The 15457-nt window shown below is 49.1% G+C and overlaps 1 protein-coding gene across 2 annotated transcripts; it reads right to left on the minus strand.

The window, feature by feature from the left end:
• Nucleotides 1–647: 647 nt before the first annotated feature.
• HEY2 (hes related family bHLH transcription factor with YRPW motif 2) lies at nt 648–10635 on the minus strand. Of its 2 annotated transcripts, none has more exons than XM_062632381.1 (5): nt 10490–10635; nt 9309–9387; nt 9116–9199; nt 6388–6469; nt 648–1463 (listed from the first exon to the last, which is right to left on the minus strand). In XM_062632381.1, the coding sequence occupies exons 1-5, from the start codon at nt 10570–10572 to the stop codon at nt 784–786; spliced, it is 1008 nt and encodes a 335-aa protein (XP_062488365.1). In that variant the 5' UTR covers nt 10573–10635; the 3' UTR covers nt 648–783. The 2 variants fall into 2 exon arrangements, with proteins under 2 accessions (XP_062488365.1, XP_062488366.1); XM_062632382.1 differs by lacking the exon at nt 10490–10635 and adding an exon at nt 10092–10335.
• Between the last annotated feature and the right edge of the window lie 4822 nt (nt 10636–15457).

Here is a 15457-nt window from a genome sequence, read left to right on the forward strand (position 1 = left end):
GGTGCTTCAAGGCTCACAGGCAGTGCTGAAACATTCATTAATCCCAGCACTGATAATTGCTTTTACCAATGCTATGCTAGATGTCACAATCTGGCAAGTCTGTACAAAGTGAACTAAGGAAGTGAGAACTAGGCCTGTCGAACATTCTTCCTCGGTAATATTTTGGCTAAAACCCCCTGTCCCCTTCAAAAGCACACTGTTTCCTGGAAAGGTGTCCCAGTTCTGAAGTTGCATGCAGAATTTCACTTCTCTCCCATACCATTTCCATACCTATGCAATGTTACTTGTTTTAGCAGAACACACACATATATATATAATTTTTTATTTATTTTTTTTTTTCAACATCAGGCACTTATTGAAGTCAAAGTCTTTTTCTAGCCTGGGGAAGCCTGGTAGGTGCTGTCCCTCACTGCTTTGCCAAAGAAGGATGCATAGCTGGAGAATTATTAGTTCTAATGTCTACATATTTCTGTGTATTCCCAGGAAAGCTATACATGCTGACATGATCACGCTGTTATGAAAGCCACTGCTGCTCCCTCAAAATGGCTCCAGCAAACCAGAATGAGAAGAAGAAGGTATCACTACATGTCCTCTCCGTAGGATGATGCCTGAAATGAGGATAGCTGTGCCATTCCTTGTCAGCACCTCCCAGGCCTTTTGGGTGAGCAGAAGGACACGCTGAGTCCTGAAGGCTCGCGTCTGGGAGCGTGTGGGCACATGGGGCTGTGTGTGCACGTGTGCTGATGGAGAGGAGGGAGCTGGACTGGGAAGGAGACGGGGCACTTAAAAGGCTCCAACTTCAGTCCCCCAGGGTCGGTATGGTTTGGTGTTGCCCGCGCTGCCAGCCTGCTGAGGGCTGGCGGTGGCTGATACGGCCAACGGCGGGGTGATGGCTGTTGCTGCAGCCACAGCGGCGGCAGCTGCGCTTGGGGGGAGCATGGGGAAGGTGCCAGTGAAGGAGAGGGGGAAGCTCTGGGCAGCAGCTGTAGCTGCCGCTGCTGCGGCATGAACGGTGGCCGAGAGGGATAAGAGGGAAGTAGAGAGAGGAGGGACACAGGGAGCGATGCTGGCAGTGGAGGGGACTCGGAGTGCAGCGTCGGCGTGGGCAAAGGTGGCCGTGAGCAGGGCAGAGCCGTGGGGGGGCACATCCGAGGAGAGTCTGCACGGGGCGGCATCAGAGGCGTGGAGTCCGTTGGGCTGCAGCAAAGCGGCAGGGAGGTGGTGGAAGGCAGCTGCCCAGTGGTGAGGGTGCAAAGGGTGGTGGTGGTGGGCCATGGAGGAGGTCATGGCGGCAGCTTCTCTCTGAGAGGCACAGGTGCTCAGGTGAGACACGAGTCGAACGCGCAGTGGGTCTGACGTGTCGAGGCCTTCCACCGAACTCAGGTACCTCGCAACTTCTGTCAGGCACTCCCGGAAGCCAATGCTCATGAAATCCATGGCCAGGGAATGGGCGTCAAAATAACCTGCGGGAGGAGGAGGACAAAAGATGCATTGAATGTTGAGGAAGCTTCCTGGCTGACACAACTAACCTGGTCCTTGTGCAGCTGCCGGGTCTCCCACTTACGGGTTAAGATTTGCAACACAAAAGGTTTGTTCTCCGATCTGTAAATGATTTGTGTGGCCATCCCTGTAATGCAATAGGCTGCAGTTGTTTTTGCAGACAATATACAAATTAAAAGAATTAAGTCCATGAGTACTCATAATACTTAAAAAGATACATGATGCCTCTCCTGAAATTCCTCTCAGCAAGCTGCTGCAGTGCTGTATTGATTCTGCACATGTGTGTGAAAGAAACGTTTATTCACACAAAGAAACAGGCTGAGGATCAGAGAGCTTGCATGTACTACCCTGCCTTGTCTTCCCTGTGCTGGCATTCATCCTAACGCTCTCAAACTAATTCTCGACATGGTGAGATAGTTGTTGTAACTGCTGCTGAGGTCCCATCTACTTCACAGAGTCATTAAGACAATATGACATACGGTGTTACTTAACTGCAAACTAAAAACATCTTGTCATGACTCTGCACACACACAATAAAAAGCTTTACTGAGAAAACGTTTTATGTAATGCCATTGCTAATTTGGAGATGGAAGACTGACAGTCATATGGCCCATGAGGTATTTCAACAAACAGCAACTGGAGCTCCACAGGCTTGGGACAAAAAAGCTTTGGGGTAAAAAAAAAAAAAAAAAATCCTTATTAAATGCACATGAAAAGATATTCCCTTTCTAAAAGGGTCTAGCATCAAATCTAGTCTGCAAGCTGCAGCTCTTCAACCACAAAAACCTATTCCTGTTTTTGGAATTTTCCTACTTCAGTTTAAAAGTACTCTCCTTGGGGGAATAATGTCCATTCCATTCCCAAGCTGGCATGGGTTTTTTTTCCCTCTATCAGTGAAAACTTTTAGATATGCATGACTATGATGTGTGCTAGTATATGAAGATTGAGTGCCCTTACTATGGAGTAAAGTGGCAGCAATACCTGCATTAGGCCTTGTGCTCTCTGGCATGAATCATCTCTTTTTGAAAAATGCTAGCATCCTAGGTATTTTTTTCCCCACTGGTATCAACTTTTAAGCTAGAAAGGAGCGTTTCCATCGCTGCACTCCTGCATTATAGAATTAACCTGGACACATTTATAGATGTCCCTCCAAATTCCCTACTCACTGTACACCCCTTCTTGCCAAATTTCAGCAGCACTTTTGCTTCAATCCACCTTGCTCAGCTGAGGCTGTGTGAAACCTAGGAGAAGCACCAGTTTGACCACCAGATTGGTGATCGGTGAGCATGAGGGCCTGAGGTCTTGTGTCAGCAAGCACTGAATCCTCCCAGCTTTTTTCCTGCTAAGCCCACTGTGACCAAGGGATCTGTGGCAACACCATGGCTGAGTGCACTCCTGAGAAACAAATGCCAGGCAGTGCAGAGGTGGCAAGCTAGCAGGGTACCTGCTCGGGTGCCAGCCAGCCTGGCGTGGGGACTGACTCCATGCCGGAGGCTCCAGGACCTCCGGCAGCTTCAGAGGGGCTGACATGCAGCCAAACCCGCCTTCCAGCTCTGGCCACAAGTCAGCCAGCCTGGGAGTCTTGAGAGCCGTGGCTCAAGCCAGGGCTTCCCAGCCTCCCTCCAGACCAGAGGAGACATGGGGGATGTGGTTGCCACCAGCTTCTCTGGAGTCTCAGCTGCTGGCTCTGTGATGAGCCGCCCCAAAGCCCTGGTGATCCTGGCTCCCTCTCAGTCTCCGATGGTGGCTGAGATGTGAAAACAGAGGGGAGATGAGAGCTGGGACTGCCAGGCTCCATTATGTTTTGATTTTGATGGTTATCTTTTCCAGGTTTCCCCTTTGCTGTCTTCCCCCTTCTCAGAGAGACTGAAAAATATTTTTTCTTGTTTGTTTCCAAAATCCAAGAACATCCTCCACCACCACCCAAAACGTGGACATGCCAGCATTATGTAGTGAACGGCGTACACCAGCTTTACTTGGGCTATCCTGGTAACCTACCTGCTCTGCACACCGGACACAGGCTGAGTCGTTCAGCTATATTAACCCATGTTCCTGACTCAGGTGTCAGTCACCCAAACTAAATTTGCAGTGAAGCTGCAATAAAACCACACCAAGGTTTCAGCAAGCGACTCACTGTTGACAAATTACTCCTCCCCTGCGCTTGCTTGCAGGGTCAGCGAAAATCCCTGGACTCAGGCCAAAACTTAACTCAACATGAGCAGGAGACCATTGCCCACACCTGCATTAGGGCAGCAGAAACATGGATCCATGCAGGACCTCAAAGGCAGCAGCATGCCTGCCTGGAGTGCTCTGCAAAGCAGAGCAGAGACAGGAGCCACTTTGGGTTTTCTGCCAAGCCCACCTCAGGCTCAGCGTGCTGAGCAGTGGCTGACTCAGTCAGCCCAGTTTGCCTAGCCCCAGGCATTCCCCATCGTGGGTGTCCTCCATTTCTGCACGAGGAGGAAGAGCTTTCCCCAGTTCCTCAATGCAGGGGACCATGAGGGCATCAGAACACATTTCGCCCTGCTGCAGTAACAGCTTTTGTCCATAGGAAAACTGCTGGAACTCATTTTTCTCCTGATCCAAAAATGTTTCTGACTCAGACGATGAGTTACAAAGTAGAAATAACTACACTTGCAAATAAAACAAACTTCTGCCTTAAAAACACGCTAAGAAATTATATTTAAAGCTGTTACTTAGGCTGCAAAGTAAAACATTAAGCAAGCAGGAAATGCAGGCTTAAACTTTGCCCAGTACTACCTGGCAAACCTCTTAAAGTTTCTAAATCCACGCAGTGAGAGATTACTCTTATCTCTGGGCCAGAAGGAGAAGATAAAGCTGTAGTATTTGTGAAGTGACTGGCTATTATATGGATATGCCACCCACTATGGACCATGGGGTGGATGGAAGGCAGCTCTGGGTATAAGCCAGAATCACCTCTCCCAGCACCTCAACGCGTCATCCTTCCCCACACTGGCCTCCAGTAGCCACAGGCACGCTGGTGTTAGCCAGGGCAGGGAGAGGCATGGCTGTGGTGGCAGACCAAGGAAGAGACCGCATTAACCTGAGACCGGTCACAAAATCCAGCTTGTCCTGCAGCAGCCAGATGCCGGGGCTCTGCTGACACCTCTTTCCACCCAGCAGGTCCCATCCCAGGCACTTTGTTCCCTGCCCCATTGGCTGGGCCACCTCACCTGACCCAATTATAAAATAATCCCCCACAAGTTTTTTTGGGGTAGGGAGGCAGGTAAAGGGGGCTTCATACTAAATTAAGCCCCCGATCGGGCCACCTCCTGGCCTCCCACTATCAGCACAGACATTGGAGGGGTGGGAGCTGCTTCAGCTTTTCAGAGGAGTGCAAAGCAGGGTCAGGTTGGGTGGGTTAGCTGAGCTGCACATTGCATGGGGAGGACAAAGCAGAACAACCATCGGTTCCCCCAGCAGCCGAACACTGTTCACTCTGTGCACCAGGCGACACAGCTTGTGGAAAGCCAGCATGCCACCATGCAATTGAACACGGCACTATCACACACACACAGGATCTGAATTTAAATTACACAAGCACAATCAATTCCGGTGTTTCATAACTTTCAAGAGTGCAGCTTTACCAACTAAATAGTGCTTTTTAAAAGACACTTTTAAGATATAAATATGAACTTCTTTTAATTTTGCACATTTTCTGAGGAATCAAGACACATGTCTGTTATATGAAGGGCAAGAAAATTCCTTTCACAGCTTATAGAACAAGTTACCTATGAATTTTAAGCTTAAATGGACTCCCAACAAAAGCCTCTTAACACCAAGAAAAAAGGTATGTCAGCCTGGTGTCAGTTTTCACAAACAACAGAATACCAGCCTTCAGCATGCTTTCCCATAACCATCTGTTGCTAAGCATGCACCAATTCTGAGTTCTATAATCACTGCAAGGTACAGAGAGGAGCAGTAATTCAATCACAGACTAAAAACTTTAATCAAAAAAGGAAGACAGAGAGCAACAGCAGCTTCTTTTCTAGCCTTTACCTATATAGCCAGTGGGTTTGTGAAAAATCGGCTGGTTTCCATTACAGCAATTTGAACCATAATCACGGTCGATGGCACAGGACGTGAGACTGTGCCTACAGGAGGCCAGCAAGTTTTTCAGTCCAAGTTAGTTCCAAACCCATGACTACACAGAATACCTCGTGGGTGGCTGAAATCACTTGGCCTCCAGCCTCAGGACTGTCAGCTTGCACAAGCGAGGTGTGCTTGGCTCCCAGCAGTCGGCTGATCCAGCGGGTCAGCCAGTGCAGCCCCTGCATCATGCCAGCGCCGAGGGAACTGCCCAGACCTCTGACATACAAATACATCACGCAAATGTGAACTCAGAGTCTGCTTTATCAGGTACCTGGAGCTGCAGAGAGCAAGTCTGGGTTTTGTTCTGGGGAACAAGACAGTCTAACCTGGCATTTAAAAGTCTTTCCAGAACAAAGAAAATACATAAACAACAATGAAAGTTCCTCTCCATCCACTTCCTTCGGTATAGCTGCTGGATAATGAGCTTTAGCATCGGTTTTGTGCTACACAATTGTTGCCACAAACCTCCTGTTTATGTTTGGTGTTTGTGTATTTGTTTTGTCTCCCTGTGCAGATTTCAGTGCTCTTTGGAAACCCCAAACAAATCTCTGACTGGGCTGCCTGTGAATGAAGCCTTTACTCCCACAGTGTTATGAAAGCAAACACAAGCCCAGGGTCAAGTGCTTCTTTTGTCCCAGTAGTTCTTTCCCACGAGTTCAATCCTGCCATTAGCATCGATTTCCACTCCTTTAATCTGGAAACGCAGCTCATCAAAGCACTTTTTTTTTGCTGAGATTTCCCCGAATATTAGAGAAGAAACCATGGGCTCCTTACCTTTACCTCCAGTCGCCTGCAGCATCTTCAGATGATCCACTGTCATTTGCAGTATTTCCGCTTTTTCTAATTTGGCTGATCCCTTTGAGATAAAGAGACTCGTATAAATAAAGGCTTACAAGTACTAGAAACTTTAATTTGATATACTTTCCACTGAGCTCAGCCTTATGGCTTCAATTTCCCCTATCATTAGGACATTCTCAGCTTAATTCCTTCGTGAGCATCTGCCGCCCAGATCTTGTCTAAGGACTAATGCTGTCTCCTCTCTAGCTATACAAGCAGCAGCACGATTTTGCTTTATTAAGGCTATAGCTCAGGGTAGCTCTGGCCTTGAAGATAGTGTAGAGATGACATCTTCATGAAATGAGATAAACAGATAATTTCCTGGGCTTTCTTTTTAACAACAGACAGAAATGGAGGGCTGGCAGGCCAGGTCTGCACAGTTATCGATGAAGACTTTGGAGCAACATACTTTTTTGTGCTTTTACCAGCAGGTGTCCCTGCGGACACATACACCCAAAAGTATCCCTCTTCCTTAACAGCTTGTTAATTTTCGACGTATCATTTGGCTGCTGACTATTCTATACTCATTCTCGACTGAAAAAAACAACCCCACGGTATTTTAAGTTAGCAAAAGGCCTAGTTTTCTGGGACTTGAAGCTAAATACTGTGAAAGAGTTCAGCTCCTCTGCCAGTAAAAATCTTTTGTTAGTGAGGATGGCTCACAGAGCTACAATAGGTGCTGGAAAATCACCAAATACAACTCAAAAGGTAGCATTAACATATTAATCTATAAATAAAACTATTTTGAATGGTAGCATTTCCTTCAATATCTGGAGAACACCCAGATGACTGAGTTTACCATGCAAATGTTATTCCAGTGCAAGAGACTGTCCCTTGGCATCAGCCAACACCAGGGCTTCACAAGCTGCAGTCACCAGTGGATCACATCCCACAAGCCAAATTTTTCTCTTATTTATCTACTCTGCAGCCTCACACGTGCAGGTTAGACAAGGTTTACACCCTCCCCTTCTGCAGCCCCGCTTCATCAAGACTTTCTAATCTCCGAGAAGGATTCTGGAGCACAGAGCTGTGATTTGATTTGGGGAAGAAAGAAGGGAGAGAGCGAGGCAGAAGCGAAACTAAACCTCCAACTTGGAAACTCCAGTGAGCTGAATGTCAAGGAGCTGGAAAAGGGCTGATGACTTTGCCCTTGGCATATTGCATAAAAATGGTGGGGCTTTCTGAGCAAAATACAGCATGCACTCATTTTTGCACTAAATTCTTTTTTATCTGCTTATTGCTTTTGGCGCTTTCCTTGTGCAAAGGTTAGTGTCTGAATTTGTCGTCAGAATTCCCCATTTTACATGCAATTACATCCTGTAGTTTTCTCAGACTTCATCTTTTCCATAGACACAGTACAAGCTGTCTCAGTAAGAGTGACTAATAGCTAAAAACTGCATGGTGCTGGGTAATTTCCAAAGGCTCTGTAGGACTTGCTTTATAATGTTTGTGGTTTTCAAGAAGTAAACAATAAAATGGGACAAACAACCGTTGTCTCTTGACCATGTTTATCTAGCTGAAGACACCTCTGTCACTGTTTTGCCAGAACCCCCACCAGGGCATGGTTACAACTACTAGTTACCAAAACAATATTGCAGGTGACAGGTGATGCTGTCATCACAATTACAATACTTCAAATTTATCTATAACCAAGTTTTGTTCAGACCAAGGATGTAACAGACCTAATATGGTGCAGTACTTGCCCCATAATTAACACTGACATTTAGCGCCTAACAATCCTGCTCTCAAATTCTGCTTTCTGTTGTTTTATTTTTCTATTACAAGGAAGTCAGGTTCTTTATTTTCAGTTGGGTCTTTTTATTGCAATGTAGTGTCAATTGTGCATATCCACAGATCTTCAGATACATACATCTAACAAAACAGGAATAAAACCACATACTGAACCAAAACCCTAAAAAAAAAAAAAATAAAAATCAAGGTGTGGAAAAATAAATAAAAATTTGAATGGCAGAAACAAAATGCTCTTTTTTTAAAGGACAAATTTTATTCTAAGCTTTTGGCCTGACCAAGGAGCTGAACCAAAGCTACCTGGATCCTTACAGCCTTTGTACTGAAATACTTTCTCACTGAATGTCTTTGAACGCATCACTGACTTCATGGTCCTATTCCCCTTCCTAATGCACTGTTTCTACACAGTCACTCTAAAATGTGAATAATGCAGGTTGCTTGCTCCCTTTTCAGGAAACTGGGTTGATTAGTTTCCAACTGAAATGATAGGTTAAAAAATAAAGGATTCTTAAAGTAGGTGTGATGCAGATTATATTTAAAGGTTTAGACAGAAGGCAAACTGACACCCAAGTTTGGGGGAACTGTGTTGGGTTTGCTGGTTGTTTTGTTTGTTTTTTTTTTTTTTAATATGGAATAAAGCACGTTTTTAACAAACCACTACTGGAATTCACTGAAAGAACAGAGGCAACATGAACACAGTTACCCTTAAGGGAAAAACAAGCCAAAGAATGGAAATGTTTTTCAGCCTTATAATGAATTATATTTCTAATAGTTTTGCCACAACAAAGCATTTTATTGAAATGCCTGCTTTGTGCCAGATCAGGACACATACAGCATTATTTTAATGACTTTTACAAGAGAACTAACATTGCCAGATGAGACACAGAATTTGAAAATACGAAAAAAAAGGGCTTACTTGTTTTTCAAAAGCAGTTGGCACAAGCCGCCTCAGCTCTGATAAACTGTTATTTATACGATCACGGCGCCTTTTCTCTATAATCTATTCCCAAAGAAAACCAAAACATATTAAGTTTAGAAAAAATGTTGAAGGGCAAAATCAAAGCACACATGCAAACTGTCACACGCGAAAATAATTAAATGCAACGTACCCCTCTTCTTTTCTTTCTAGCCATAATCTGAGATGTTGTTGTTGGGGAATTTGATCGAATGACAGAACTATTACTTTGCCTGTGAAACAATAAAAGGATGTCAGGTGTTGCACAACTTGGCACTGATCTTTGAAGACACCTTAGGTCACTGTTATTAGTTATGCATAGTCCTTCACCTGCTGTTTTCAGCGCTTAGAAGATGTGCTTTGCACTGCACAGTATTTTTAAAGAAAGACATTTAATTTTTGACAGTCCCAGAATATATTTTAAACGGACAGAACACCCTGCCAACAGGTCCCTTTCTGGAGAAGGGTCACTCTTCTGCGTAGCAGATTTCGTTTCCATTGCATACAAAGCCCTGCCTACCAAACACAGGCTGAAGAACCGAGTGCAAACCCACGCGAACCACCTCTATACGCTAACAGTGGTGGAAAGTACAGGTTTCCGAAACCACAACCTCTACCTGACCTGCTAGGTTTTGATATCCTGACCATTGCTACTCGAGTCAGTAGATGCTCAAGTCAGTTGCCCACCCCAATATGCTGCATTGTCCCACATCAGGAGCAGAATTCAAAATCCACTTTTAAACCTACACCACCCACGAGCACGAAAAGGCTTTTATTTCATCATGTGTAAGCAAAAAAATCCGGTAGCTTTTAATACTGATCTGGACGAGACAGGGCTCCAGAGCATGTGCCCCTAAGTTGGCAAGACCAGCTGTGAAGGCCAGCAGGGTCCCGCCGAGCTCCCAGCCATCCCCCTTTCGCGAATACCACGGCTCACCCTCGGCTTGCCGAAGTTACCATTCAGCTGCCGTGGCTCCCTGATTACTTTCCACAGCTCACTGCCCGCTAGCGCACATTCCCTTAGGTTGTCCGGCCTGCTCAGGAGCTATTTTGGAAAAGATCTGATTGAAAACGGCAAATTAAGCGGAGCTAATGAACTGCAGCCTGATGTCTCCCAAGCTACTTGAGTGCTCCGGGTTATTTCGAGGCTCGGGCAGCTATACCGCAGGGCAAACTCCTGGTTATCAATCTGCTGGCTGACCTGGAGGAAGACACTACAGCCCCATCCCCCTTCGCTACCCCGCCGGGGCGGCCAGGTTTCCTCCGCGCTTTACCCCGGTCCCCACGGAGACGGCGGCCCCGGAGGGACGGTGTGTGTGTGTGCGTTCCACTTACCCTGAGTAGTTGTTCTCGCTCCCCACATCTATAGTCTCGTCCATGTCGCTGTCTGAGGTAGTTTCCTCGCACGGTCGTTTCATCGTGGGCACAGGATGCAGCACAGTTTATAACCGGGCTGGGGGCAGTGATAAATAAATCCGGGGGGTGGGGGGGGCTCCGGTGCGGCAGGGCACAGCTCAGCTCTGTAACGCCAACAGAGAAAACCTTCTCTGAAGTGCTTTCCCACGCCGCGGCACAGCCTCAACCCCGACGGCCCGCCCCCGGCAAGACCCGCCCCGCCGGGGGTGACGGGCGGGGAGGGGGGGCCGCCCACCGTGGAGGCGCGGGCGGGCAGCAGCCCACCCCGCAGGGGGCCTGGCCGCCCTCGACCCGCGCCAGGCGGGGAGCGGAGCGGGGCATTTGCCCCCGGCACGGGGCTGGGGGGTGAACAGGGTTCGCGAGCATCGCCGGTGCTCCCCTTCGGGGGAATAAGTGACATCTGGTCCCTAGCCCTCCTATGCTGCCGAAGGGAGAAGGGAAGAAGCCCCGCCATCCCACCCTGGCCTGTAAAATCCGAGCCGAACCAGCCCCCCTCCCCGTCCCGCAAAGCGCCGGCCGGCAGCCCTGACCGCCGCTTCTTGGGTGCCGCGGAGTGTCTTGTAGGATGCAGGAACGTGGGTGTGAGGCTTGTGTGTATCCCGGGAAAAGTATAAATCCCGGCCCAGCCAGGCAAGCCGCCCCGTCTCGGAGGGCTCTGACGGGCCCCCGAAGGGTACCGGGCACTTGCAGGGACGGGAAACAAGCGCGGCGATAATCCCGGCTGGAAAAGACTCGGAGGAAGTTTAGTGGCTTGGTTACCGGATCTGTACCAGGCGGGTTTTAGTTTGCTTTTGTCTGGGATTCCCCCCTCCCAGTTCTTCTGTGTTGTGTTTTCCAGTTCCGGCTTCCTGACAATATACATTCGGAGTAGTACGATCTCCGCAGAAATGTAATCTTTCACCTTAGGTGACTGTGCCCCTCTGCTTGTCCCTCGTTTCCGTCCACTTTCCCACGTTCCTGGGAACGCTTTTATCCAGCTCCTGCTGTCTGAATGCTGCCCTGGAGGGGCCGGCGGTGGTCCGCGCTGCGGCCACGAAATCGGCCTGGACATCACCGGTTTTTCTGGCTCCTCGGGAGCACATAGGGTCAGGGATAGGCTTGCAGCCGTGCAGGGAGGCGGTCCCTCGATGCTGCCCTGTGGTACCGTTCGGCACGGGCAGTCCTCCCGGCCGGGCTCCGGGCACCTGCCGGAGAGAGACGCGGGAAGCAATCACTGGGATCGCCGCAAAACGATCAGGTGGCGAGGCGTCTCGCCGTCGGCGCGGCATGGTCCCGCGACCCTCATCGTGGCGCCGCGGGCGCCCTGCTCTCGCCTCTCTGGGTCTCCGGGCGGCGACAGCACGATGCTGCGCCGGCCCGAGGCGGGGGTGAACGACGGGTCAGGATCGTGGAGAGAAGGTCTGGAGTGGGAATGGTTCCGGCTGCTGTTTTGGGCAGGCTACGAGCTCGGTCGGCCCTGTGTGGGGAAGCGAGCACCTTCCCGGCACAGCTCCGCTCCGTAGTGACGGGGCTGCTTCTTCCCCGGCTGCCTGCAGTTTAGCGACTGTGCTGATGGTAACTCGGTTTTCCACTCCGTTAAATTCTGCTGAAGGTACAGGTGGTGTAGCTCCTTTAGTGGTGTGCGCGCGAGAAAGGGCCTCGGCGAAAGAGAAACCAGCAGCAGCCTTTTTTTTTCCTCCCATACCCTCCATCTAATGCAGTTATATTTGGTGGCACGTCGGGTGTTTCCCCTTTCATGTGGATGTTGCTATTATGTAAAGGAACAGCGAGATTTCATGCCTCATTGCCCTCCCGGGACATGCCTTTCACGCCCGTATTTGAGGAGCTCTGCGGCTGCTTGGACACCACAGAAGCAGCATCCGCGGGAGAGGAAAAAGCAGTCCCTGGGAACTTGGGACTTGTATTCCCCGCAATGTGCGCTTTGATGGGATCTGCCATAATAATAATAAAAAAAATATTCGCCCCAAAAGTACCCAAAGGGATCTTTCGGGAGAAGTGGAATAGCAGGAGCAGTATCCGGCGCCCGGCTGCGATTAGAAGCACAAAGCGCTTTAGAAACCTGGGAGCAGACTCGTTAGGTTTACTGCTGGGCGCGGGGGATTCTAGATGCAATAAATAAATAAAAAATAGCAAAACTTCAAACTTCTCTCTGTTCTCTGCGTAACGACACGGAGGGTGCAGCGAGAGACGGGCCCTCTCCTGGTACCTTTGGGCCGGGGCTCCCCGGGACCGGCAGCCCCGGATCAGAGATCGCAGATTTGGTAGGTGCGAGTAAAACAAAGCCCGTGTCTCCTCGCCCAGGCTGCTGTGGCTCCGGGTGCGCGTGCGGGCGCTGCCGAAACGGGGCCATGGAGTCGGGAGGCGGAGGCTAGATCCCGCTATACCACGCCAACCACCCGGGATTATCGGTGCGTTTCCGAGCCGTCTCGGAGATTTGCACAGAAATCTTCAATGTCACGCGTCGATGCCACTGGATTTGTAATTTCTGCTCACTCCGGCTATAGTTCCTGCTGCCTTACGAGTTTTTTTTTCCCTAGGGCACAAGTCCCCCGCGCTGTTCTCCTACGGAAATCTGAGCTGCCCTGTGTTTACCTCCCAGAGCAGGGCTTATGTCAGCGTTGTTTGTCGCGGAACAGGCTACCAAATCCTCCTGGCAGCCTTACCGAAGTCCCTCATCCGGGAAGCGGCTCATATTAGCAGGCAATTAGAGTTTCATCTTGCCCATATTATTATTATTATATTACTATTGCTATTATTTCATTTATTAGATCTACCTGCTCCTTGGGGGGAAGAATTACGGACTTTCCCAGGGCGCAGCCAGGTCCCGGGCTCGCCCGCTGCGGTAGTCAGGGACTCTATAGGCTCTCCACGACCCCCACGGGCAGGGCGCGGGCAGTACCGCGACCCGCGGGCAGGGCCCGGAATGCGGCGGGCCGCCTGCACTCGGGGACGCACCGTCGCGGGGCGAAGCCTCTTGGTTTGCTTAGGTCGCGGGTGGAAGTGTTTACCATGACTCAAGTGTCTCTTTCTCCAGTGGTCCGCGGAGCACTTGCTGCAGCGAGGTTACCCGTTCCACTAGCGGCAAGCAGCGTTGACACGCCTGCATTTGAAGCCCAGAGAGATGCATCTTTCCTCTTCCCCCCAGTGCTTTTCCCTCCGAAGGGAAAAAGCCATCCTATCCCGCCGCGCCCCGCCGGCGCTCCCTACCTCCCGCCTGGAAATCGGGGGACCCGGGAACCCCCTGAATAGCTTTGCCCCGGGAGAGGCAGCTCCGGCCAGCGCGCAGCGGCTTCCTGGCTCCGTAGACCCCTTGTCCCGCCGCCGCGGCCGGCTGAGGGGTGCGGGAGGGGTTCAGGCCGCTGGGGCCGGTGCTCCCCCGCTGTCCCCTGAGAGTGGCTGAACGCTGGGGGCGTTTCGAGAACTGGCTTTCGAGAAAAGGAAAGCGGGACGTTTCTGGCTATGTCTACAGAGCCGGCTCGTCGTCCCTCCTCCCACCTTCCCGCTCTCGAAAATGAGGCTGCCGTTTCCATAGGATTTCAGGGTTGCCCCTTTTACCTAGCTGCGAGACGTTTAAGATTAAAGAGTTTTAAAGAACATTTTAAAATTGAGCGTGGCCTTCTGAAGGAGCTCTGGTTTTACCCAGCAGTTCTCTTCAAGGGGACTCAAGGTTGACCCGACTTTCTTTCCAGAACACAGAAGATACACAGTGTTTTAGAGATGTTTTCTTCTATACTTCACCTATAGTGAAGTATCCCTCTTAATAAACGTTTGCATCTCATTTCCTTCGTCCAGTAAGCAGCCTCTTAGGGATAACTGTTCTATTACTTTTCAGTTTGTCCTATTAGGAAGCTCTAAGAACAGTAGAGAAAGACGAGCCGCACCCATGGACTGCGGACAACGATGCTGTATTTTGTTCTGGAGGAGCTCTGCACTAACTGCCAGGAAAATCTGTGGAAAGAGAGCAAGCCCCTTCTTGATTCTTCTCTCTGATGTAACTAAAAGGTTAAGATGATTTCTGGCTAAATTCATACCGACGTGGGATTGACAGACTGAAGAAAGAACAGAGAACTGAAGAAGTCATGTTATGAAGCTGAAGAAAATAATGCTCAAAAGAGGTGGAGAGACCTTAAAATGTGTGGCTTTGTATAGACAGTGGCTGCACGCGGGTGGAAATGGATGTGTGGCATTTCACCCTTTTTTGTTTTTGTTTAGTTTTTTTTTTGTTTGTTTAGTGTTTTTTGTTTGTTTTTTTTTTACATCGTGAAGGAGTATTTGACTATTAGCTGGGGTGTAGGACTCTTGTCAATGGGTCAAAGCAGGGACCAATCCATTGGTGGTTGCCGTGGTATTACAGTAACTGCATAGGTACTGGTATAATTGTGCTGCCCTGAGGTGGATGTTATCATTCCACAAGATCACTACAATTTACTTCAGTTTTGGGAATTATGAAAATTGCACAGAGACTTGCTGTAAGAAACTACAATTTCAAGCTGAGTATGATTTTAAAATAAGTAGGAAGGAAGAAAGATGCACTGCATATTTATAGATCTTTCTCAGTGGCATCTTTCAATGTTTATCATTGAGTTACACCTCCGCAAATCTGATCATGGTGTAGTGAAGCTGACTATGAGGTTTTCAAGCTGACCACTGAACGCACAGCTCTGTGTTCTCTGTGATGTATCACACTACTTCTCTGCTTTCAGTGCCTACAGAGGTCAATGAATGCACTCTCTTGGGTCGAGTGCTTCCTCCTGGCCCCTAGTCAATAGGTGCTGCATGTTTGTCCTGTCCTCCCATTCAATGCATGAAATGCTCTCCCTGAGAGCTGTCACTACATGGTAGGTGACAGGGAAAGGCAGGAATACCTCCTCTGACTCCCCCAGAACT

Source organism: Pezoporus occidentalis, unplaced genomic scaffold (assembly GCF_034315485.1).
Source record: "Pezoporus occidentalis ecotype Australia unplaced genomic scaffold, CSIRO_AGI_Poc_V1 ctg39, whole genome shotgun sequence".
In the NCBI taxonomy this organism is placed as follows: domain Eukaryota; kingdom Metazoa; phylum Chordata; class Aves; order Psittaciformes; family Psittacidae; genus Pezoporus; species Pezoporus occidentalis.